This window comes from Aptenodytes patagonicus, chromosome 2 (assembly GCF_965638725.1).
Source record: "Aptenodytes patagonicus chromosome 2, bAptPat1.pri.cur, whole genome shotgun sequence".
Classification (NCBI taxonomy): Eukaryota; Metazoa; Chordata; class Aves; order Sphenisciformes; family Spheniscidae; genus Aptenodytes; species Aptenodytes patagonicus.
Genome location: NC_134950.1, coordinates 17,885,321 through 17,912,452, shown reverse-complemented (window position 1 = coordinate 17,912,452; position 27,132 = coordinate 17,885,321). Strand labels below are relative to the sequence as shown.

General features: G+C 39.6%; 1 protein-coding gene across 1 annotated transcript in view; it reads right to left on the bottom strand.

Moving 5' to 3' along the window:
- The window catches only part of CSMD3 (CUB and Sushi multiple domains 3), an 823,344-nt gene that overhangs the window by 238,541 nt on the left and 557,671 nt on the right, over positions 1–27,132 (bottom strand). The window contains exons 28-31 of the mRNA XM_076329214.1: positions 20,867–21,058; positions 11,816–11,954; positions 9,411–9,598; positions 1,183–1,377 (exon numbers count right to left, since the gene is read on the bottom strand). Coding sequence (XP_076185329.1) covers positions 1,183–1,377; positions 9,411–9,598; positions 11,816–11,954; positions 20,867–21,058 — 714 coding nt within the window. The remainder of the gene's footprint in view (positions 1–1,182; positions 1,378–9,410; positions 9,599–11,815; positions 11,955–20,866; positions 21,059–27,132) is intronic.

Here is a 27,132-nt window from a genome sequence, read left to right as displayed (position 1 = left end):
AGAAACTTTTGACTTCCATTGCACACAGTCTACAAGTCTGAACACATTTCCAAAAGTTTGCTAGGGCCAGTTTTCCAATTTGATGCCACTGAAATTTGGTGTTCAGTGCTATGATGGTTTTGGTGGATAATGAAAATACTAAAGTTCTTCAAATGCTTATAATATTGGTTATTCTTTATAGTTGACAATTTCTTTTTTTTTTTCTGTTTTGCTGGTACTCCACCATCCACTTTGCAATAGAAATTTAAGTATACAAGAAAGAAAATCCATATTCTATTTAAAATAAATATATTCAAATTGGAAATGGATTTAACAGCTTTTTTGTCTTCAGATTATGAAATGGAATTGAAATTAACATGATAATGAGATTTTATTTTAACTTATACAGGAAATGTTAATTTTATAATTTGGGTTTTTTTGTTGTTTATTAATTTCTGGATGATATGGGAGAGATTTTGTGCTTAATCTTACAGAATATGTGAAAAGAATATTGTTTTTTTTCTGAAGTGGCTATCAATTGCTGGTAAGAATTAACACCAAATCAGTAAAATAAAAATTGGATCTTTTCTTACAGTTTAAATCTGAAAATGCTTACACTTGAGACAGTCAGTGGTAATATAACTGAAGTCAGGAGATTCCTGAAATGAGTGGAGTATGTCATATCCATAAAAGTTTGAATGATTGGATCTTTGGTGCATTTCAAGGCTGAATTTTTCTAAAGACCACATGTCCAACAGGTTAAATGATGCAATGTTGTATATACAAAATGTTTCATCTACGTGGTTTAAAAACCAGTAATAACAAAAAGAAACAAACATATATTGTGACATCCAGAGTATACTTAATACTCTATTTAAATACATATATATGGTATTTATCTCTATACTCTGCTGTAAATTTGCTAATTCAAGAATACAGGTCGGCATAAAGGGTGACATTACTATTATCCTCTATTCGCCCTGGTAACTTGTAGCACTATTTATCCAATGTTATTAAAAACTTGAAACAGTATTTACCCTGAGTTATTAAATAAGTTATTTTTATTAAATATATCATTGAAAAGGGCTTTGTCCTAAAAGAGAAGTTTATTAAAATTGCTTCTTCTAATTTTGTATCTGTTTTTTCCATATGACAAAGCAATAATAACAATAGCAACTATAATAAATTAAAAACTGCTCTTACCATGACAACTGGGCAGGGCTCTGTTCCATCCAGGTCTTCCGTCATCTCCCATGATACATGTTAGTGTAGAATATCCTTGAAGAACATAACCTGCATCGCAGTAATATGTAACAGTTGACCCCAGTTTATAATCCATTCCAAGTCTTGTTCCATTCATTATATTTCCAGGATCAAAGCAAGACTCACGAAGCTTTGCTATAGAGGAAACAAATGCAAACATAATTCTGAATATAAGCTAAAACATTACAAATATTTTCTGGAGTCCTCTCAAGATCTTCTTTGAGCACCATGTAGACACATAAAGTTCCTTTTTTTTTTTTTTTAAGAATCCTTCCATTCTACATCAAATGTTCTCTCTCCTTCAAAGACTGTACAAATCACTATATAATGACCAAAACCATGTCTCCTATATTTTTCCTAGATAATTCCTATAGAGCTCCATTATAAGAACTATTTTTCCAGAGTTCACTGTGACCAATGATGTAGTTACATAGTTAGATAAGACACTTCTTAGTTTTAAAATCTGTGGTCTGAAAACTGCTAATTGGAAGAAACCAATATAAGTAGTTTGTTACAAAATAAAAAGTATGCAAACAAGAATTTCTTCAAAATTAATAAACCCCAAATGAATATCTATATCCATGCATATGATATACTGATATATTTTCATATAGCTTTTTTTCCCCTCACTGGAGGACAAGGAATGAAATATTCCTTTATCTCTTTTTTTTTTTTGTTATTTATAGCTATTTGTTTCAAAATATTGAAATAAATTAAAACATAAGTATATGCTCTTATCTTTGCTTCCCTCTTCCTTCTATAATGTGAATACAGGTGTGTTTAATATCCAAGACATAACAAACTACACAAAAATAATCACTCAGCATTTCTAATTAACAACATTACTATGCAGAAGGGGAGAAAAGGTAAACATTTTGGAAAAAATTGCAATGTTTTTCCATTAAGGAAAAAACAGTAAAAGTATTGGGAAATGCTAGAAGCTGGAATGAAGCGGATGATTTTGTGCTATGCAGAATGAAGTTTGGAGTAATTTATTTTATCAAGCAGAAGATAGAAATTTCAGATTTTCTTCTTTACCATTTAAGGGTGTTGTGGAGAAGATCAATAGAGAACACTTACTCACTTTCTCCAAGATTAGTGCCAACTTTCTAATACATCAAAAGAGCTGGTTTTTCACCAGGCATATTTGCACTATGGACCTTTCTGCTACAGGCGGGTATAGTTGCCAAAAGACTATATGAGCTTTGAAATTCCTGGAAGGCTATTTAAGAGCTTTAAATACAAAGACAATTCATCTGATTCTGGCAGTACCTAAGCTGAAGTTTCTGAAAACTTACAGATAATATGGAGAAATGATTATATATTTAACTTTTATATAGTTTAGCCACATATCAGCTATTGGTCACTACTAGAGACAAGCTAATGAACTAAGTAGATGGTTGGTTTGATCCCCTAAGGTCATTTTTATGTTGTAGTATTTCTGAGAGGAGAGAAAGAATTACACTGCAAAACCATAAAAGTACATTTACCTCTGAAGATGGAAACACAGAATAATTCTTTTGAAATTTCAACTTCACATCTTCCAAAAGAATGTGAAGATCTCCTAATGCGGTTAACAATTTATCAGGATTTGCATATCTAATCTACAGAGCATGCTTCTGATATGAAAAACAGGACAATAACAAGTAATAGTTACATCACGTAGATAATTATTAAGAACAGGTATTTGATATCCACATTGATTCATTTAGGTAGTTGTTCTGTGGTGCCTGGAACATCTGTCTCCTGTTCCGAATGGTGAGGTTCAAAATACAGTGTGACATTACAAAAAGAAAGGCTAAAACTTTTGTAACACTCATATTAATAAATTTGAGTGGACAATCAAAATTTAAAAGATACAATTTACTAGAAAGTCTGTAAGATATCACATACATATTAATAATTATTATGTAAGCCAAGCACACTGTCACTTGAGAAGTCTGGAAGACCTTAGGGCAAACTGAAAATTGTTTCAAGTCCAAATTCTCAAATTAAAAAAAAAAAAAAAAAAGTAGGATTATAACTAATATTTTGACAATAGCAAGAAAACATTTTTTTTTTCTTCTTACTGAACTGATATTGATATATTTGTATTGATACACAACTGGTATTGTGAGATCACCATTCTTGAGTTTATGATAAGAAATCCATGTTCCATAATTGTAGCCGATCCTTGGATAAAGTAGAGACTAGTACTACATGAGAAATTAAAGAGAGAAGAAGATAAAGTAATCTGTTATGTCTGGTGCATAAATCAAAAACTGAGGAAAGACATGATCTGTCACAGCACAAATTTTCTCTAGGGAAAAATTACAGCCCTCTAATTTTCTTTTCCCCAAAGGTACAGTTGTGACAGACTCCTGAAATTGCTGACTAAACAGAAACAATGTCACTATAGAAACACAGTTTCTTAATAACTGTTCTGAAAAATAAAGCCTGAAATACTTAGCACCTTCAAACTACTTTTGCAAATCTGAAGTAGCTGCTAAGTGAACTTGTAAAGTCAGTATACTACGCTACAATATATGAAGAATTAAGTCAAATGTGGCAAAAGGATTCATCAGGTCTAGTTGAGAACCAGTGAGAAAAAGAGCAGACGACTGTATTAGCAAATTTATAAAAATAAAATAGAAGTGCTCTGAGGAGACAGGAGGAAAAGTCCTTCACCATCAATGTCATATTGCCCCAACTGAAGAACTCAAGACATTGATGACCCCTGTAAGCCCTTCCCCTTTCTTTCCCAAGAACACTAGTATCATTAAGCTGAAAACACAGAAGGGCAGTGGCAGGTTTAGCAGCACATCAGGGAAAATGCTGGAGAGTGTGCGTGCTACAATTTTAGCTGTATTATGATGAAGACTTTTTTTCTGTAGTAGTATTTTTTAAATTATTTTCCATAATAATTATGTATGGACTAAAAATAATTGTTTTATTAGACAATTAAGATTTGAGTTTCAGTAACATTATATTCTTGGCTGTGCATACATAAATTCCTTTTGCCCATAATAAAATTCTGCAACAAGCTTCAAGAAAAATAGCAATTACTTCTCTGATAACTTTGGCATACCACTGGATCAATTAAGGCTTCTGAAATACAGGCTGAAAACAGGTAGCGATATGTGCTACTGCAATCTTAAGTTCACCAAGGAAGTCTCTGTTGGCTAACATATGGTAATGACGCCAAAACCCTCTAGAAAACTAGTATCTCAGTGTATGGAAAACAACATTGAAAGCCAAGAGAAGCAGGTGCTTTGTCCAGAACTTGATGGCTTACTACTCCATCTCTAAGTCTCAAAGAGAACAAAGCCATAAGAAGCTTCTTAGAGAGAATATTACAGACATACCTAACTATAGCAAACATTCCATAATTATTCTCCAGAGCGCTTATGAGAACTAATAAGCCACTCCTCCATTATAAAATAGAAATGAAGTGAGGGAGGGAAGAACAAAACCCAACCAGAAACATGATTACAGACCAGACCTGAGACATGGGTCAGGTCTGAGATTTGTATCTGAAAAATATGGCCTGTCAATGAAGTACAACTTGAGTACTACTACCACTTAAAATAAGATTAGTGTACATGTAGGACACAACTGCAGCTGCTACAATTTGTGTGAAAAAGTTAAGTTCATCGAATCAGAACAATTGAGGTTGGAAGAGATGTAGCACAGCCCCCACGCAAAGTTGATTAGGTTGCTCAGGCCTTTGTCCAGTCCAGTTATGATTTCAAAGGATTCAGATGACATGACCTCAGGGCAACCAGTTCAAATGTTTTACTATCCTCAGAGTGATTTTTTTGTTTTCTTAATACCTAATTGAAACTTCTCTTGTTGCAACTTGTGCCCATTATCTCCCATCGTATCACTATGTGCCCCCGAGAAGACTCTGGCTCTGTCTTTTCTATACACTCTCATTACGTAGTTGCAAACACAGTTCCCTCAGCCTCTCTTTGTATGTTATATGCTCCCCCCTCCTAATCATCTTGGTGACTCTCCACTGGACTGGACTTACTTCTGTGTGTCAAAATTCTTCCAACACTGGTGAGCCCTTAAATGTACTCCAGGTGTGATGTCAGAAGATCCAGAGGGAAGAATCACTTGCCTGGATCAGCTGATTCCACTCTTGCTTCCACTCTCAGCCCAGAAGGCTGCTGGCCTTCTTTACCACAAGGACACACTGCTGGCTCATGGTCAATTTGTACACAAAGCCTTCCAGATCCTTTTCTGCAGAGCTTTACCCTATCCAGTCAGCCCCCAGCCTTTACTGTTGCATGGGGTTATTCCATCAAAGATGCAGGACTTTGCATTTGCCTTTGTCAAAGGCTCCTATCAGTCTGATTCTCCAGCCTCATAAGATCCCTTTGAACAACAATGCTACTTTCCAGAGTACTGACATTTCCCCCAAAACAAGTGTTGTCCACAAACTTGCTCTGTCCCATCATACAGGTCATCAATAAAGAGAATACTGCCCACATTATTAATCACAATTAATAGTAGCCAAGAGTCTGAGCTCAGCAATCAAGTCAATTTTCCACCCACGTTATCATCCACTTAGCCAGCCTATATCTCATCAAATTGGGCTCTCAGGATACTGGGGGACAGTGCGTCAAAGGCCTTTCTGAAGTCAGGGTATTCAATATCCACTAGTCTCCCCTTGTCCACACAGCCTTTCATCTCATAGACAGTGACGTGTTGGTTGGGCACGATTCCCCATGGTAAATCCATGCAGACTGTTCCCAAACAGCTACTTGTCCTTTGTTTTGGAAATAGTTTCCAGGCGGATTTGCTCCATAATCTTTCCAAAGATTGAGTTTAAAATGACCAGCCCTGTATTTTCCCAGGTCCTCGTCTCGCTCTTCTTCATGGTGCACATGATATTTACCTTTTCCATTTACCAGGAACCACACTGACTGCCATGACCTTTCAGAGATGACAGAAAGCAGATTTGCAGTGGCATCAGCCAGTTTCCTCAACACTCTTGGGTGCATCTCATCTGTTCCAATGGACATATGTACAACCAGATGGCTTAATTGCTTCCTGACTCTTTCTTCCTCCACTGTGAATAATGCTGCACTCCCACAAACCCTACTAGTAGGTTCAGGGAGGACTGGAGGCAAAACATACCAGTAAAAAACAAGGTAAAAAGGTATTAAGTACCACAACCTTTTCCATTTTCTTTTCATTGGGTTCTCAGCCTCAATGGTGACTAGGGCATTTGCCCTAGTCAGCTAGGGGATCACCTGCATCAAAAAATTGTCATGAACACACACAGGAGATCCCTTGGACTACTTGTGCTAAGCCACATCGTCCTTGCAGCAGCTATTGGAGTAGTTAAAATTCCCTGTGAGTACTAAGGTTATGCTTCTTCCAGGTATCACCTATTTTCTCTTGGCCAGCTGGTCTGTGCCAGGCACCTACAACAATATCATCTGTAGTTAGTTTCCTCAACTAACCTAACCATTCTCTGCTTTTGAAAATGTTAACCCTTCACAAAATGGCAGCTCTTATTCAAAGTAGTTTAGAACTTCTTAGGTGTACACCTTAAATCCATTCCTTACCTTCCTCTGCCTTTTCCTTCCTATTTATGATATATCACACCATTAATAACTCCTCCCTGAAGTCTGCTGCTCTGTACCTTACCTGCTCAGTCACACATTATAAGTAAAAAAAAGACACTTGGTTCATAAAACATTCTATTAAGAGTTTTCTCCTCAATAATGTAATTATTCATTTTGGCTAAATTAAATGCATGTCAGTTTTCTATTGTAGATATCATGCTTACATTATTTTGATACTTACAATCCACTATGCAAGAAACTAACAAAAATTTGTTAAGAATCTTTACAACTGCTCTTTTGCCAACTAATAACAGTTATATCACTTTCAAATTTTAAGACATAGAATCATAGAATCATAGAATCGTTTAGGTTGGAAAAGACCTCTAAGATCATTGAGTCCAACCGTTAACCTAGCACTGCCAAGTCCAACACTAAACCATTTCCCTAAGCACCACATCTACATGTCTTTTAAATACCTCCAGGGATGGGGACTCAACCACTTCCCTGGGCAGCCTCTTCCAATGCTTGACAACCCTTTTGGTGAAGAAATTTTTCCTAATAGCCAATCTAAACCTCCCCTGGCGCAACTTCAGGCCATTTCCTCTCGTCCTATCGCTTGTTACTTGGGAGAAGAGACCGACACCCACCTTGCTACAACCTCCTTTCAGGTAGTTGTAGAGCGTGATCAGGTCTCCCCTCAGCCTCCTTTTCTCCAGGCTAAACAACCCCAGTTCCCTCAGCCGCTCCTCATAAAACTTGTTCTCTAGACCCTTCACCAGTTTCGTTCCTCTTCTTTGGACACGCCCAAGCACCTCAATATCTTTCTTGTAGTGAGGGGCCCAAAACTGAACACAGTATTCAAGGTATGGCCTCACAGTAAGTGTTCTTATGATACTCCTAAAGTAAGTTAAGCAGTACAGTGTCATATTTAGCAGATAGTCCCAGTAAAAATGGAAAAATTCACTGAGTAAGCTGGTCCTCTGCTTAAAGGATTTTGAGCTGTCCAAATTTAATAATCCTTGAAAGTTTTTAATGGGAATTAAAATACTTCCTTTTGTTTATGTCTCGTTGTTCTAAGGTAGAAGTTGAAATGCATACTCCAGATATTCTGAGAAAAGCAGGAGATATAACCATATCAGGTGAACAGGGAAAATTAGGATTAGGTTGATTCCTTTCTCAAACTTCCCCTCACTTACATATACACGCACAAACACATAATTTAATGCCTACAGTTCCTTTACAAATGTGGTGAAAATCTACGTCATTTATTTGGCATCATGGCTCCTGGAAGCACAGAAAGAAATAACAGATCGTAGTGGTACACACAGGCTAGCAGTAATGTTAGAAACAGTATTCTGCCTTGATTCCAAAGTACAGTGGTTCACTTCTTTGTTTAAACCTAGATCAAGAATGAGAAGAGACTGTGTCCCTAATGAGTATCCTTCATACTTGGATTAGTAGACGGGAGAAACCCTTTAATTCCATGAGACAAGACCATATTCAACAGCCCAACAGAAAAAGATTGGGCCCTTTGAAAAACCAATACACTTTCTTGTTCAAGTTCCGCATCCCTGAACTGCTTTCTATAACAGTTCCATCTGCATTTATTATTCTTCAATTTAGTTGAGAGGGAAGAAGAAATATTTTTAAGTGATGTGGAACAGTACATACATCTGGGCTCACCATCAACATGTTTGAGACCTGCTTTTAGCTTCTTAGGACTAGTTCATACTGTGGAGACAACTTCCTTTATATCTGTAGAATCCAATGACTTTAGGAAAGTAAAAGGAGACTTTGTGCGTTTGCCAAAGTAACAAATGCATCAGCCTTCCCCTTGTATACCTTTGCATTTACTAATTGCTTTGAGAATAAATGGAGAAGAAAAGAAGTCCAAGGAGGTTAGGATATATTGCCTCTAAATCAGCAACATCCATATTTTCCCTCTCGTTGTCTTTACAGATTATTGGATATTTTCATATTCACTTAATATCAAGTATTTCTGTTTCTTGAGCCACACAGAGGCAGTTATGAAATCTCTCATTGATTATGAATTTTACAAGCCTGTATTTTCTTGCTTACTGTGTTATTGATCTCAGACAGATCTGTCTGAGACAGGTAGAAAGCTCTACCATGGCCTATCATACAAAGGTCTAGCCAAAATATTTTTTAATTTTCAATATTGGTCTCCTAGATTCTAGCACATTGTTTCATCTTACAGGATCTTAAATGCACATATGCCAACATGCCCTACTATGTAAAGGAAAAATAAAAATAAATTATAATCTGAAAAAAACATGTATATATGCTGTTAAGCTTTGTCACTGCATCATTATTTTTGAAACATGTAAACTGCTGTCTGATTTTTTTTTTCATTGGAATCGTGCCTTTAACATTATCATATATCAGCGAAATGAAATCATACTAGAAGCTTTACCTTAAAATAGTACCCTTATAACATTATATTTTGCATGTATAGATAATACACATTATCATACTTTTAGGCAAAACCAAAACATTAGCAGGCAGAAAACTATGATAATTTAAAACAGATTAAAATTTACACTCGTGCATTGAACTTTTTTAATAGAAAAGAAAAATAATTTTATTTACCTTTGTACTCTAGGTGGAATCCAGTAAAACTAACAGATCCATCACTCCGAAAAGCCAGATGCATGGTATTTGAACTGCTTTCTATCCTCTCTGGCAGTTTGCTGTCTTGAAAGCTCCCAATCAGTGGGCTATTACTGTCTGGCCCATCATAGATATAAAGAAAATCATAATTTGGTTCTATACTGAAACTGTAGAACAAAAAAGAGAAATATTAGATAGAATATGCTTTCCCTGACATTTTCACTCTTATTAGCTTAAATAAAAGTTTACTATCACTGTTTTAATAAAAGGAAAAAACCCTCCACTGTCAGAATAATGGTTTGTAGAAGTGTTTTGTTAGAAAACAACATAAATACTGTATTTATTAGTTCTCTGCTTAGAAACAGTATTTTGCTGCTAGCCAGGGAAAAAAAGTAAACTTTTTAAATAGAAAAAAATTAATAACAATATTTCTAAAGCTTTAGAGAAATAAACAACGTAGATCTACTGGAAACCTTGGCAGAAATGATTTATGATATAATGCAGTCAGCTACAGCGTAGTGTACACAGCTTCCAGTCAGACTGAACACTTTCACACAGCCAGGAGATGACCTTCCAGTAACCCTAAGAGCAAGAAGCATTTTGCCTATAATAAGTTTAAATGAAAAGGTGTAGTATTGAAACTTCACCTTTTCTTTTGAACTTAGTTTAGTAATTTTTTTTAAATTTAATTTATTTAGTTAATTATGTAACTATAGTTAATTAACTTAATTAGTTAATTTTGAACTTAATTTTAGTTAAGGGCAGAGAGTTGACCAAATTTACTTATAAGATTGTCCCTGTACAAAAAAAAAGTTTTTAAAAAGATTGTTAGTAAAAGAATGAAAGAATTAATTTCTCTCTACTTAACACTAGCTCCTGACTAAAATAAATGTAGGCATTGAAGACCTGATACAGCTCCTTCAGGGAAAGTATTTTTTAACTTTTAGATTATTTTGAAAATATTTCCTTACAAAAGAAATGCAAAAGTCAAATGTCAACAGCTTCGATTTTTAAAGTGCCATAGTTTGTCCTGAGTTTAAAAGGGTTAGCTGGAGTAAGTCCCACCTGAAAGCATATTTAACAGTACTCAGTGGAGTTTCCAAAGTTTGGTTTATACAGGAAGGGGTTTTTTCTCACTCTTGACCAATCTGTGTGTTGTTAGGTGAGGCAACTCTCAGTAAGTATGCAATCTACTTTGACCAAGACTAAGCTTGTCAGCTTCTGTCAAGAATCATAGCAACTGTCCAGATTTTAAGAACAACTTGGCAATATTTGGGATCTATAAGCAGTTCACATACTATACTGAGACACACTGTAAAATACTGTTTTTATTCTAAGATGAAGGATCTCTTATATCTAAATGTACAATATAAAGAGCAGAATATTCTTAAATATTTTGAGCTCATGATATTTCACCAAACAAAAAAAAAAAGTGCTACTGCACAATATAAAGCTGCTTAGCACCTTACAGCATTCTGAAATCACCAACAAAATAGTTAAATTGTTAATTATGTAAATATAATCGAGTGATTAATTTGCTTGGAGGGAATTCTTCAAAACACATATTATATCACTAAGCACCGAGAATAGACAACTGTATGACCTACAACATGAAACAAGTAATCACATTATCACTGATCAGAACAATAAAGCCACTATTATAGAACATCCAGCATAAGAAGGATTTTAATTTGATGGGACATTACAAGTACAATTTTTAACTTTTCTGTGATACCATCATATGTCCCAGTTGGGATGCATATTTTTCACACATAATATGTGTATTAATTTTCTTTATGGGTTACATACAATGCAGACAGCAAAAGTTCCTCTGTGGATTCTATTAAGCTCAATTTGATCTTGCATTGTGAGAAAGGAAAATGCTAAACCAATTCCATTTAATAACCAGAACAACAGGAAGTATCCTGTTGAAGTATCCTGAAATGATACTGACTAATAAAACTAAATTTAAAGACTACTTTTGTAATTTCGCTTAAACAGCAGGTGAGTGTCTCATACGAAATATGATGAATCAACAGGCTTCATCTTTAAAGACCATCTTCCTGGGTTGGGGACAATTCAGTGAGTTACTCCATGCTGCCTTCTCAGGAAGAGAATCTTGGTAAATTGAGCACCATCTACTTCCACATTAGTCGGTGTAAACTGAGAGTGCTTTTAACTGAACAGGAGCAATGAGCTCCCAAGCTCCACCTCTATGTGTACTGAATACTCAAATGTATTTGTTGTGACTGCTAACAAAGATAAAAATTACTAATCACTTAGTTATATTAAGTATACATATGTTACCCTACAAAGCTCTGAACAACTGCCAATAATAAAGTTACAAACATGACTTTAAAACTTATGAGCAAGGAGCAGTTTACCTGATAAATGCTAATGATATAACATAATCATTATTAACAGTGATAGTCCAGTCACAATCTCTGCTGTGGGGATAAGGATGAGGGAAGTTTGGTGAAAGTATAAAACCTGATGAGCCGGTCAAGTTTCCTCCACAGGGAGCTGTGAATAAAAATAAATTGGAATTGAGGAAAGAAGGTAAGAGAAAAAGAAGCAAGTACCAGGAATCTGTTCACTGACATTTAATGTCCTCCAAAAGTTAAAGAAACAAGTGAAGTATTTACAAAGCTTTAATAGAAACAAAAAATGTATTCACATATCTCCTTAGACAAATACTAATACTACTAAGTGAAAAACTTGGTTTTGAGCACTGTGTCCTTTTATTTGCTTCCATAACATTAAGTCAAGGCTTTTCTGAAAATACTGTGAACTTGAAAAATGCTCTGGCTGCAGACATAAAAAAATACTTGACTGGATAAGCCTTCCACTTCCTACTTCTTGTTAAAGGCATTCTAAAAGAAGCTTCTTAGGTTATGAAATATGATCTGCTTACACTGATAATGCATTTTTACCAGACAGCACTGACTAGTAATTTGGATCAAGACTGATATAATATAAATTAAATTCAACAAAAACATTCTAGTAAATGCAGTTTTCAAACTCAGAGATAAATAAAGTATCTTCCAAGCACACACAGAATAGAACAAACACATTTCTCTGTGTGATTTTGAGGTTCTTAAATGTTGTGTGTTTGTGGTCCAGAAATGTAAGTACTTAAAAAGGATGAAAGTATAACTACCCTCATGAAGTCTGTACTCAGCATTCTTTAATTGAGACTTCATATAAGAACAAGAGAATAAGCATGTTTTCTGAAGATCTTTTTTGAAAGAACTAAAATTTTATTCAAAAGATTCTAGATAAGATTTATAAAGACTTATAATTTTGCAAAATTGAATTCCACAAAGTGATCATCTGCAGTACCAGGGAAAGGAGTTGATCACTCAGGTCTTCTGTAACAGAGATTCTGTCAGCTCAAAGGTTACTTAAATCACTTATAAAATCATAGAATCATTTAGGTTGGAAAAGACCTCTAAGATCATCGAGTCCAACCGTTAACCTAACACTGCCAAGTACAACACTAAACCATGTCCCTAAGCACCACATCTACACGTCTTTTAAATACCCTCAGGGACAGTGCCTCAACCACTTCCCTGGGAAGCCTGCTCCAACGCTTGACAATCCTTTTGGTGAAGAAATTTTTTCCTCATGTCCAATCTAAACCTCCCCTGGAGCAACTTGAGGCCATTTCTTCTCGTCCTATCACTTGTTACCTGGGAAAGGGACTGACACCCACCTCACTACAACCTCCTTTCAGGGAGCTGTAGGGAGCGATGAGGTCTCCCCTCAGCCTCCTTTTCTCCAGGCTAAACAACCCCAGTTCCCTCAGCCGCTCCTCACAAGACTTGTTCTCCAGACCCCTCACCAGCCTCGTTGCCCTTCTCTGCACACACTCCAGCACCTCAACGTCCTTCTTGTAGTGAGGGGCCCAAAACTGAAAACAGTATTCGAGGTGCAGCCTCACCAGTGCCGAGTACAGGGGCACGATCACTTCCCTACTCCTGCTGGCCACACTAGTTCTGATACAGGCCAGGATGCCATTGGCCTTCTTGGCCGCCTGGGCACAATGCCGGCTCATGTTCAGCCAGCTGTCAACCAACATCCCCAGGTCCTTTTCCTCCAGGCAGCTTTCCAGCCACTCTTCCCCAAGCCTGTAGCGCTGCATGGGGTTGTTGTGGCCCAAGTGCAGGACCCGGCACTTGGCCTTGTTGAACCTCATACAATTGGCCTCGGCTCATCGATCCAGCCTGTCCAGGTCCCTCTGCAGAGCCTTCCTACCCTCAAGCAGATCAACACTCCCGCCCAACTTGGTGTCGTCTGCAAACTTACTGAGGGTGCACTCAATCCCCTTGTCCAGATCATTGATAAAGATATTAAACAGAACTGGCCCCAAAACTGAGCCCTGGGCAACATCACTTGTGACCGGCCGCCAACTGGATTAAACTCCCTTCACCAGAACTCTCTGGGCCCGGCCATCCAGCCAGTTTTTGACCCAGCGCAGAGTACACCTGTCTAAGCCGTGAGCCGCCAGCTTCTCTAGCAGAATGCTGTGGGAAACGGTGTCAAAGGCTTTATTGAAGCCAGGTAAACAACATTCACAGCCTTTCTCTCATCCAGTAAGCGGGTCATCTGGTCATAGAAGGAGATCAGGTTAGTCAAGCAGGATCTTCCTTTCATAAACTCATGCTGACTGGGCCTGATCAGCTGGTTGTCCTGTACGTGCCATGTGATGGCACTCAAGATGATCTGTACAGATCAAGATGATATGTACATATATATATCAACTGAGTGGGAAATGTACACAGTATTTTCTAATGTCATGAGAAATAAATCACAAGTAATTTAAGAATTCAAGTAGTGCAAGTAGAAAACTTAAGTAGATTAATGTATCCACAGTTACAATACATATGCGTATAGTCTTTATACATTTTACATATTTTTCTTATATTAAAAGGGAGCAATGGATAGCTAAATTACCTCGAAAACAAAAATAAAATTAGACTCTTCCATTATATTTTGGTACTATAAGTGGTAATGAATTCCAAAATCACCATTTTGTGTAACAGCAGTTAGAAGCTGAAACACCACCTTGTTCTAGGAACACATAAATATTATAAATCAATAGTACTAGCAAATGCATGTAATAATTTTTCCAGACCTAGCACAATTTTTTTGCTTCTCTTAACAATTACAAAATACAAATTTTATTATGACAGCATTTTCTCAGAGGTTTTCAGTTGCTAGAGAAAGTCCCATTAGCTACAAAGGAACAGGCTGGAGAAGTTTCATGTAGTACAAAACACTTACTTAGTTTTACAATAAGGATAATAATGGCAATTTCTCTGTCTTCACAAAATTAAAATTGGTATTGTTTCTAATCAGAAGCACCTTTTATTTAATGTTCTTTTGTTACAATTCTGAAACGAAATAAGATTAAATTTTTACAGAATAATATGCTTCCTTTAACTGTAAAACAGGTCACTGTAACCTTCTATCTTGCTGAAGTTTGTGCAAAAGAGTCTTGAACTGTGAGGTTATATGGAATGTAAAGGTTGCTTATCACCTGGAATGAGCATTCTTCAGTATAACCCTGTACACTGGTGCTCTTGAAGTACTTTAATGGTTCAGACTGCGCTATCTATGTATCTCAAGAATGGAAATGTGAAGAGTACCAAAGAGGACATTAAGGTTATTCACTGTAACCAAGCTTCACTGAAATGACCCCTAAACTGTATCAGTCTGATGATATTTTCTGAGGCACCCTGAACTTACATATGATGATACGAAGGTGTTAACTCAAACTGTTATATCCTTGTTCCAGACTACTTTCTGCCAATGTCTGCATTCATGATACTTTCCTGATGTGGTCTTGATTTAGTTTAGTTCTCTGTTAAGTTCATTGATAGAATATTTGCATATTAGTAGCTTCTTTCTTATCTACTTACTCTTTTATTTACACACATTAGCATTTACTTTTTCTGTTTACAGTGAGACTGGTTCTTTCATTTAGTCCTTCCCAAGGTTTAGTTCATATTCAAAAAGGCTCTTCGGGGAATAAATGGAAAGTACATGAAGTTAGACAGTCAAAATGTATTTTATTTCAAGCTATACCATTAACAGCAGTAAAAAACCCCATTAATCTTCAACTGTGTAAAATATCTCCCTGGTATAATTTTCTTCAGATACAGCAGTTCCAGATTATTTTATTTTTTAAGTCATTAGATAGCAAGTTGGGAAATTCAACATCATCTAACGAAAAATGTTATTAGACTATGTTGTTTTTTCCAGTTTACTATATTCTCTGAAGTTGTTTAAAGCCTTTCTTTCTCTGTGTGCTTGAATTAAGTTCTTGTGTGTTTCAGAATCCATAATTTTCTGAATTTAATGTGTGCAACGTTATTATTGTCATAACTTTATTTTTAACTGAGAGCAGACCAACTCTGAAAACAAAGTTTAAAGGACATCTATCTTTTATAGTATTAGACACAAGACCTAAGAATGAACAAATATAATAGCCCATCTAGAAAGAAAAGCAAATGTTAATACACTATGAAAAATGTATTTTTAATGTGTTACACAGTGAAAACTAGATGTAGGTTATGTCAGTCTCTCTTTATAAACCTCTGTGTAGACACAATGGTAAGCAAGCACTGTGCCAGACTGTCTGATGATCTTAGCATCTGTTGTTTCTATGAGAGGAAGTACAGACTGAGTTGTGTTTTATCTAAAACCTATTTAATTTTTCTGAAAGGTAAAAAAAGTACTATTCCAGAACTTTCTGGCTTTTATTTATTTATTTATTCACTGAATTACATCTTAACAAAAGAAACAGAATTTATGGTTTCATTAGTTATTTTCTTAAAATGAGAGATATTAAATATAGAATCATAGAATGGTTTGGGTTGGAAGGGACCTTTAAAGGTCATCTAGTCCAACCCCCCTGCCGTGGGCAGGGACATCTTCAACTAGATCAGGTTGCTCAGAGCCCCGTCCAACTTGACCTTGAATGTTCCCAGGGATGGGCCATCTACAACCTCTCTGGGCAACCTGTTCCCGTGTTTCACCACCTTCATTGTAAAAAATTTCTTCCTTATATCTAGTCTGAAGATATATTTAAATAATCGTTATTAAATATGAAATAACTGCTGAAATTTTCGTTTGCATTAGTGTCATATAGATCCCATTTTGAGGAAAGCACCATTAGAATTCACTATTTACAAAAAACTTTTCCATACATATAAAAACGGAAACCAAGACCTTGCTTAAAACAAAACAATGGAAACAAACAAAACCAAGCTGCAATTAAAATAAAAAAAATTGACCTATGAATTTCTGAAGAAAGTCTGAAACTTCTGGGAGACAGTCCTTACTTCACCTAAATGTATAGTAAACCTGAATCCTAAAATGACATTTTGCATGCCAGTATTTTTAATGTTATCCCTTAGCAACCTAAGCAAATACAATAATTTAAGATTCTGGTATCTAAACAAGATTGGATCTGGGAAGTCTTTGGAATGGAAAACACCTAGCTATTTTAGACATCACAGGCATAAGCCAAAGGACTGTCTTTTGGCTGAGACGTATTCTCAAATTTATAGTTTGTCAGAGTATCTTCAGTACAGAAGAATCTCTGAATTTCATCATTCATTCAAATAGTTGAATCAATATTAGGCTCTTTGTAATTTTCCCATTGCTATTACCTTTGAAATGAAGATGTTCTTAAAATTGTGTTACAGGCAAGACTGAAGGAATCTAAACAACCAAGGCAGTCACACAGGTAAGAACAATTAACAAGTACATTTACCTAGTTTTGAGGATTAATAATTAGGAGGTTCAAGAAGACACTTTGGAGTGTAAAGAACTAATAAAATAAATCTAGAACATGCTACAACATTACACCCCAGGAATTATCCCTGCCTCTTCTTCTTCCATCAAAATTATGTTTATTTTTTCCAAGACTTTGATAAACCATGATGATGTTGAAGTTATGTGTAGAGTAAGCCTTGTACAGTTTTGATTTACAGGCATGGAAACAACATAAGTGAATATATTACAAGTTTGGAAAAAAAATTATGAACTTCAGAGTGTATCGAACTACAATAGACAATTTTGAAATCTTTAGGCTCCAAGCCAAGGTTTGCATACCCTACTTTAGTCTATTAGCAGCTCATATTCCCCAAAAATGTATCTTTATAGGAAATCAATATATAATAACTTCATGCCTGATATTTTGCCAATAAACCATCATAACAAGCATTCTTGCTACTCTATGTACAGTAGGTGTTTGTGAATAAAGCATGGAAATTACAAGTATTAGGTAAATGGATGCATGCAGTTAAGAAAACAAGCGCATGCATATTTACACATGTACTAAGGACAGAATGACAGGTGAGCACCTACATTTAATCTATTTAATAATATCATCAACTCAGTATTGATAATGATTAAAACTGCTAGCACTGCTTTATAAAAGGGTAATTATTTTTCAGTTGAAAAAATATTTTAAACCAGCAATATCAAATAAGGCCAGTATGATATTCATTATCATACTCATTATGATATTCAGTATCATTATTCAGAGCTGTATCTTTCCTTTTACGTTTTCCCTTCAACACCTACAAATGTTCAATTATCATTATTATCAAATGCATATTTAGACATACAAGAATAATAAGAGATGAGCAACAAAATATTTCTTTTCTGCAGTCTTCCAGCAAATAGTGTAGACAACTCTTGTCCTCTAGCCCATACACTCACACTACACAGCAAGGCATAGTAAGGAGAGTAAGAACAGAGAAAATAACTGTATTGTGTTTGTGTGGCAAAGTTTTGATAGTGGAGGGGCTACAGGGGTGGCTTCTGTGAGAAGCTGCCAGAAGCTTCCCCTATGTCCAACAGAGCCAATGCCAGCAGGCTCCAAGACAGACCCACCACTGGCCAAGGCTGAACCCACCAGCGACAGTGGTAGTGCCTCTGTGATAACATATTTAAGAAGGGGCAAAAAAACCTGCACAACTGCAGCCAAAGAGAGGAGTGAGAATATGTGAGAGAAACAACTCTGCAGACACCAAGGTCAGTGAAGAAGGAGAGGGAAGAGGTGCTCCAGGCACCAGAGCAGAGATTCCCCTGCAACCTGTGGTGAAGACCATGGTGAGGCAGGTTGTCTCCTTGCAGCCCATGAAGGTTAACGGTGGAGCAGATATCCACCTGCAGCCTGTGGAGGACCCCACGCTAGAGCAGGTGGATGCACCCAAAGGAGGCTGTGACCCTGTGGGAAGCCCACGCTGGAGCAGGCTCCTGGCAGAACCTGTGGACCCATGGAGAAAGGAGCCCACGCTGGAGCAGGTTTGCTGGCAGGACTTGTGATCCCATGAGGGACCCACGCTTGGAGCAGTCTGTTCCTGAAGGACTGCACCCTGTGGAAGGGACCCATGCTGGAGCAGCTTGTGAAGAACTGCAACCTGTGGGAAGGACTCACACTGGAGTTCGTGGATCCCGTGGGAGGGACCCTATGCTGGAGCAGAGGAAGAGTGTGAGGAGTCCTCCCCCTGAGGAGGAAGGAGGGGCAGGAACAATGTGTGATGAACTGATTGCAACCCCCATTCCCTGTCCCCCTGCGCCACTTGGGAGGAGGAGGTAGAGAACTCAGGAGTGAAGCTAAGCCCGGGAAGAAGGGAGGGGTGGGGGGAAGGTGTTTTAAGATTTAGTTTTTATTTCTCTCTACCCTACTCTGATTTGATTGGTAATAAATTAAACTGATTTCCCCAAGTTGAGCCTGTTTTGCCCGTGACGGTAATTGCTGAGTGATCTCCCTGTCCTTATCTCGACAACAAGCCCTTTTGTTATATTTTCTCTACTCTGTCCAGCTGAGGAGGGGGAGGGATAGAGCAGCTTTGGTGGGCACCTGGCATCCAGCCAAGGTCAATCCACCATAATAACACTTTGACATGGTAAGTAGAATAGCCATAGACACCAGGTCAGTACTGTAATATGTTTGCAAACACCTGTCTACAGACATGCGGGGGGTGGGGTGGGATGTGTGTAGGCATGCATACGCAAATAGGATGCAGATTTTATTTTGCAACAGCTAAGGTCAAGTTAAGTTTATTAAAGGCAAGAGTGTATCTGAAAGCTATACAAGTGCTCCTAGCAGTTGCTGTCTCTGGCTAGTTCTTCCCTGCAATGTTTGCCCAACACCAGACTACCAGGGATAGCAAAGCAGGAAGAATGCCCTTGTGGAGCTGATGTTCTCACAGTTGCAGTGCCCACTCTACACCACTCTGGGCCCAAGAGCTCTTGTCTGATTACTTTAGGTGCCCTTGTTTTACCCCCTTCCTTTCAGACACTCCTTTCAGGCAGTTCTGCTTTGGACAGGACAGTAAGCACAGTATCTCATAATGATGCAACTCAGGGTAATACCACTGCAACTGGCCTATCCAATATTCTTCCACTTGCATTTCCTTGGAGTGGCCCATTTTCCTTCTTTTCTGCACCATCAAACTTGCAAATCCTGTTTAACAGTTTACCTATCACAATCCTCAGGGACTTTCAGGTCAGCAGCTGCTGTCCTCTGAGACAAAATCTTTTATCATTCTACATCATAATATCACATTTGACTGCATTAAAGAACATACTGGAAATAAGCATCATTACATTATTTACCAAACTAGCCAGATGGATAACCCCATGATTGTTTAACACTCTACCTCTACATCAGGTTTTAGAAGTGGTAGTTTACATATTTTCTAGATCAATAATAATAATGATTAGGATTGCCTCAGAAAAGATTACTGGAAGGCTACTATCTATGACAGACTTTTGTAATTTCTTATTTTCATCATAATTCAGTTAACCAAGTTAAATGCTTTCAAAATCCATTTCATACGAGCTATGTTAATCAAAATAGCATTAGAGACTGAGACAATATTTCCAGAAATACATGGTACATTATAATGTTTACTAAAGAAAATTTTGTTCTTTCTAAAATAATGAAGATTGCCAGAGAAATTAGGCTACCATCTTCTCATCCTTTTCAGTTGCATCCTACTTTAGCCCTTGCATAATTTTACCTGATCTATAAATTTACTAGGTCATCTGCCTGATATTTTGTACATACGGGCATATGAACTTTAACCAAATCCTCCACACTTATCACCATTTTTCAAGTTTTAAGGCAAAGCTAATAGTGTCATTGACACTGACTTTCTTGCTTTCTCTGTCACAGATCATCAGATTATAAATGATATGGCCTTGAGACGGAAAGGATGAGAACTGTTATACTAACAACTACAGAGGAAAGATTTTGGTAATGTCCACTGGAGCTTTATACGGAATAATTTGTCGTATGTGCAGTACTTGTATGCATTTGTTCTTCGAAGAAAGTTTCTAGAGCAGTGTGATTCATTACACAAGAATTTCAAAATTTAGGAAAGCATTATTTGATTTTTTCTGCATACCTATACAGACTGGTGGGTTGGGCTGCCAGAAGTACCGATTTTCTACCTGAATGCAAGTTATCCTCTCATCTCCTTGCAGTTCATAGCCAGGGTCACACTGAAAAATGACAGTGTCCCCAGGTTCTCTTCCATCCCCATTTCTAGTTCCATTCATGGGGACACCAGGATCACGGCAGGCGGTAGCTACAGAACCTAGCAGAGAAGGGAAAAAATAAAATAAATTTTTAAAAAAGTCAACTTTTCAATCATTTTTACCCCCTTACTTTTTTCTAATCAGGAAGCTCTACAAATCCAAAATTTTCCTACTCACTTTTAAAATTCTGAGAAATCATCCAACAATCTGCTGCTTTTATACTATTATTTTTTGCCACCTGCTTTAATTATGGAGAGCGTCTAATTTTTCTTTTAACCTTTTTTTGGAAAAAATTCTGTGGAGCATTGCAATAAGTAAAAAGGAAAGTAGGAGATTTCCTAGTACCCTGGACACTCAGCACTTCTAACTTAGAGGAATTTTTAATATGAAAAATGGAAAGAACAGATTAAGAACTCAGGTTGTCTGATAAGCTATGCTTGTACACATCTTCAGTTCTCCACAATTCTATAGTTCTTAAACGTATGTATGGTGTAGCATTTAGTAGCGAATCTGGAGGTGTATTTCATTGATCACTTATATCTATACCCTTACACATGACACATCTACCATGCTAGGCTTTTGTAATAAAATTTAAAAAATCACCTACACAAAAAATTCATGTGGACTTAGTCTGAGAGCTACACATAATGCGTAAGTACAGATTGTTACTAAGAACGCATGCACAATCACAATGACTACAAGAGAAGTATGAGATTTATATTTTCCCCAGATTTAACATCTTATGATGAACATATTATTTAATATATTATGCACCAAAATATGTAAGCTTATGTGAAAAGCAAGCACATCAATGTTTATTTAAGTAAATATTATTTCCTACTTAACATTATAGAACTGCAATATGTTATATGTCTAACAAATGAATAACAAATGTCAGAGTTGCCGGTGGAACTAGTCCCACTGAGCTCAGCAATCTGTGTAACATAAACATAAAGTGGCAGTACTAAGATTTAATTCAGATGCCCTCTTTCTGGGGAGCTAATATCAGCAGACAGCAATGTATTAATCTGAAATGTGCGTAGTTTATATATTTACTATGTTTTTGAAGAAGAAATCTTGGTCTAAAGAGGTTATTACCCTAAAAAACCCAAGTATCTTGCTTTCCAAGACATACTTAATACAAAATAAAAGAATAAGCGCTCTAAAGTTATGGGGCTTTTTCTGGGGTTATTTTTCCACATAAGAAGTCCTGAGTACAGGGGAAAAAAACACCCAAAAGACCCACAAAAAATGAACTATGACCAGAAGATAGGGAAATTTTTCCTCCTTATTCCTCAAAGATTAAATAAATATTTATTTAAAATATTAACCACTGCATAATAAATGAAAGATAGTGATTTTTTTTAATACAATCATGCAAGTTTTTAAAATTTCTGCTTTAGACACAATTAGCAGCACTCCTGTTTATATCTTTAAATAAGCTTCTGGTTATTAATTTAGAAAAAAATATTACTAAAATATGGAATTACTAAATTTCACTGCACTATACTAGCAGATCCTGCAAATGCTGCATGCAAGAGAATAAGATACTAGAGCTAGACCACACAGGAGTGAAATTTCATCAAATATGAAAAGGTTCTTGACATTAATGCAGGTCAGAAGCAAAAAAGAAATCCTTAAGGTAAACTTACACTGAAGCAACTAGTAAAATCAGTCATATATGAATCTGCATTCCCCCCTGCTGAGGACACAGAACACACTGTATCTTTTGATTAGTGCTGGCCAGTCAGAGCACTCCATATTGGAGAGAAACTGTGTTCTGCCACTTATATACTACCTGCCTCGACTCTTAGAATCATAGAATCATTAAGATTGGAAAAGACCCCTAAGATCATCGAGTCCAACCGTCGACCCAACACCACCATGTCCACTAAACCATGTCCCTAAGCGCCTCATCCACACGTCTTTTAAATACCTCCAGGGATGGGGACTCAACCACTTCCCTGGGCAGCCTCTTCCAATGTTTAACCACTCTTTCAGGAAAGACATTTTTTCTTACATCCAATCTAAACCTCCCCTGGCGCAACTTGAGGCCATTTCCTCTCGTCCTATCACTAGTTACTTGGGAGAAGAGACCGACACCCACCTCACTACAACCTCCTTTCAGGGAGTTGTAGAGAGCGATGAGGTCTCCCCTCAGCCTCCTTTTCTGCAGGCTAAACAACCCCAGTTCCCTCAGCCGCTCCTCACAAGACTTGTTCTCCAGACCCCTCACCAGCCTCGTTGCCCTTCTCTGGACACGCTCCAGCACCTCGATGTCCTTCTTGTAGTGAGGGGCCCAAAACTGAACACAGTATTCGAGGTGCGGCCTCACCAGTGCCGAGGACAGGGGCATGATCACTTCCCTACTCCTGCTGGCCACACTAGTTCTGATACAGGCCAGGATGCCATTGGCCTTCTTGGCCGCCTGGGCACAATGCCGGCTCATATTCAGCCAGCTGTCGACCAACACCCCCAGGTCCTTTTCCGCCAGGCAGCTTTCCAGCCACTCTTCCCCAGGCCTGTAGCACTGCATGGGGTTGTTGTGGCCCAAGTGCAGGATCCGGCACTTGGCCTTGTTGAACCTCATACAATTGGCCTCGGCCCATCGATCCAGCCTGTCCAGGTCCCTCTGCAGAGCCTTCCTACCCTCGAGCAGATCAACACTCCCACCCAACTTGGTGTTGTCTGCAAACTTACTGAGGGTGCATTCGATCCCCTCATCCAGATCATTGATAAAAGATATTGAACAAGACCGGCCCCAAAACTGAACCCTAGGGAACACCACTCGTGACCAGCCGCCAACTGGATTGAACTCCATTCACCACAACTCTCTGGGCCCGGCTGTCCAGCCAGTTTTTTACCCAGCAAAGAGTATGCCTGTCTAAGCCGTGAGCCACCAGCTTCTCTGGGAGAAAGCTGTGGGAGACAGTGTCAAAGGCCTTACTGAAGTCCAGGTAGACCACATCCACAGCCTTTCCCTCATCCACTAGGCGGGTCACCTGGTCATAGAAGGAGATCAGGTTGGTCAAGCAGGACCTGCCTCTCATGAATCCGTGCTGGCTGGGCCTGATCCCCTGGTTGTCTCACTCATGCCTTGTGAGCGCCCTCAAGATGAACCGCTCCATAATCTTCCCCGGCACCAAGGTCAGGCTGACAGGCCTGTAGTTCCCCGCATCCTCCTTCCAGCCCTTCTTGTAGATGGGCGTCACATTGGCAAGCCTCCAGTCATCCAGGACCTCCCCTGTTAACCAGGACTGCTGATAAATGATGGAGTGGCTTGGTGAGCACCTCCACCAGCTCCCTCAGCACTCTCGGGTGGATCCCATCCGGCCCCATAGACTTGTGAGCATCCAGGTGGCGTAGCAGGTCATTGACTGCTTCCTCTTGGATTACGGGGGGTTTATCCTGCCCACCGTCCCTGTCTTCCAGCTCAGGGGGCTGAGTACCCTGAGGATAACTGGTCTGACCGTTAAAGACTGAGGCAAAGAAGGCACTGAGTACCTCAGCCTTTTCCTCATCCTCGGTGACAATGTTCCTGCCCGCATCCAATAAAGGATGGAGATTCTCCTTGGCTCTCTTCTTGTCATTAATATATTTGTAAAAACTTCTTTTGTTTTCTCTAACGACAGCGGCCAGATTGCGTTCTAGCTGGGCTTTTGCCTTTCTCATTTCCTCCCTGCATGACCTAACAAGATCCCTGTACTCTTCTTGAGTCGCCTGCCCCTTCTTCCACAAGCGGTAAACTCTCCTTTTTTTCCTGAGTCCCAGCAAGAGCTCCCCGTTCAGCCAGGCCGGTCGTCTTCCCCGCCCATTCTTCTGACGGCATATGGGGACAGCCTGCTCCTGCACCTTTAAGACTTCCTTCTTGAAGATTGTCCAGCCTTCCTGGACCCCTTTGCCCTTCAGGACTGTCTCCCAAGGGACTCTCTCAACCAGCGTCATGAACAGGCCAAAGTCCGCCCTCCGGAAGCCCATGCTTGCGGTTTTGCTGGTCCCCTCCTTTCTTCACCAAGAATCGAGAATTCTATCATTTCATGGTTGCTAAGCCCAAGACGGCCTCCGACCACCACATCTCCCACCAGTCCTTCTCTGTTTGTAAACAGCAGGTCGAGCGAGGCACCTCCCCTGGTAGGCTCACTTACCAGCTGTGTCAGGAAGTTGTCTTCCACACACTCCAGGAACCTCCTAGACTGCTTCCTCTCTGCCGTGTTGTATTGCCAGGAGACATCCAGGAAGTTGAAGTCCCCCACGAGAACAAGGGCTAGCGATTGAGACATTTCTGCCAGCTGCTTGTAGAACGCTTCATCCGCCCCTTCATCCTGGTTGGGTGGTCTATAACAGACTCCCAGCAGGATATCTGCCTCGTTGGCCTTCCCCCTCATCCTTACCCATACACACTCAATCTTATCATCATCACAATCGTTGAGCTCTAGACAATCAAAACACTCCCTAACATACAGAGCCACCCCACGGCCTCTCCTTCCTCGCCTGTCCCTTCTGAAGAGTCTATAGACATCCATTGAAGCACTCCAATCGTGGGAGTCACCCCACCATGTTTCTGTTATGGCGACTAAGTCATATCTCCTGCTGCACAATGGCTTCCAGCTTCTCCTGTTTGCCGCCCATGCTGCGTGCATTGGTGTAGATGCACTTGAGCTGGGCTATCGACTTTGCCCCCAGCATTAGCATGCCACCCCTAGGCTCATCTCTAGCGAGCCTGGTTTTATCCCCTTCCCCCTTCAAACCTAGTTTAAAGCCCTCTCCATGAGCCCCACCAATTCATGAGCAATGATCCTTTTCCCCCTGTGAGACAGCTGGACTCCATCTGCCGCCAGCAGGCCCGGTGCCGTGTAAACCTCCCCATGATCAAAAAAGCCAAAATTCCTCCGATGGCACCAGCCCCTGAGCCACGTGTTGATCAGGTGTGTTTTCCTGCTCCTTTCAGTATTCTTCCCTGCCACTGTAGGGATTGAGGAAAACACTACCTGTGCTCCTGATCCTTCAACCAGTCGCCGCAGTGCCCTGAAGTCCCTTTTGATCACTGCAGGACTTCTCTCTGCAACCTCATCACTGCCAGCCTTTATAAACAACAGCAGGTAGTAGTCGGAAGGCCGTGCCAGACCAGGGAGTTTCCTAGTAATGTCTCTGACCCGGGCCCCAGGGAGGCAGCAGACTTCCCTGTGGGGTGGGTCCGGTCGGCATATTGGGCCCTCTGTTCCCCTCAGAAGGGAATCGCCTACAACAATTACCCTCCTTTTTTTCTTAGCAGAGGCAGTCATACTGCGTGGGGCTGACTGCCTCACCCTAGGCAACCCCCTGGATGGACCTTCATCTACATCCTCGTTTGCCTGGCCCTCAAGTTCCAGGGCCCCATGTCTGTTGTGTAAGGACAACCGGGAAGGTGAGGGAGGCCGGGCGGGGGTTTGCCTGGCACCCCGAGCAGGGACCTGTTTCCATTCCCCCCCCAACACTTAGGTCCCCTCCTTCTGCCTGGTGGCAAGAGGGCAGGGGATCCTCTGCTTCTCGTGGAGCCTCCATCTGCTGCCTTTGCCTCAGGGATGGTAGGGTGTGGCTCCACCAATCTATCTCCCTCTCACACTCCCTGATACTCCTTAGCCTTTCCACTTCCTCCTTCAGCTCTGCCACCAGGCCGAGCAGATCATCCTCCTGGTCACACCACACACAGGTGTTGTCTCTGCTATCCTCTGGTACAAGTGACAGGCTGAGGCACTCCCTGCAGCCAGAGACCTGGACAGCTGTATGCTTGCGTGAGGGCTCCATCTGGGTCACCACATTCCTTCTGGCGATAGCTTTCAGCCGAGTGGAAACCATAGCTGGTCCTCTTCTGGGAGGGCGACGACTACTAGTGGAGTTGGCCTCTAGAGCCAGGAGGGGGACTGCGCCCTGCCCGCTCGCCTTCCCTGCATGACCTCCCTCGTGAACTGCCGTGCCATGCCCTTCTGACGTGCCACGTCCTGTTTGCCTGCCGTGTTATTCGCACTCCCTGGGTGCTGCTCTTGTATGTGAGGGGGTTTGGCTGCCGTCCCTCCTGTCTCCGCCCATGCTGAATCAGAGCTGCAGCTCGTCAGGAGCTCCCTCCTCCGGCTCGGGGGGGTGGGGGGGCTGGGGC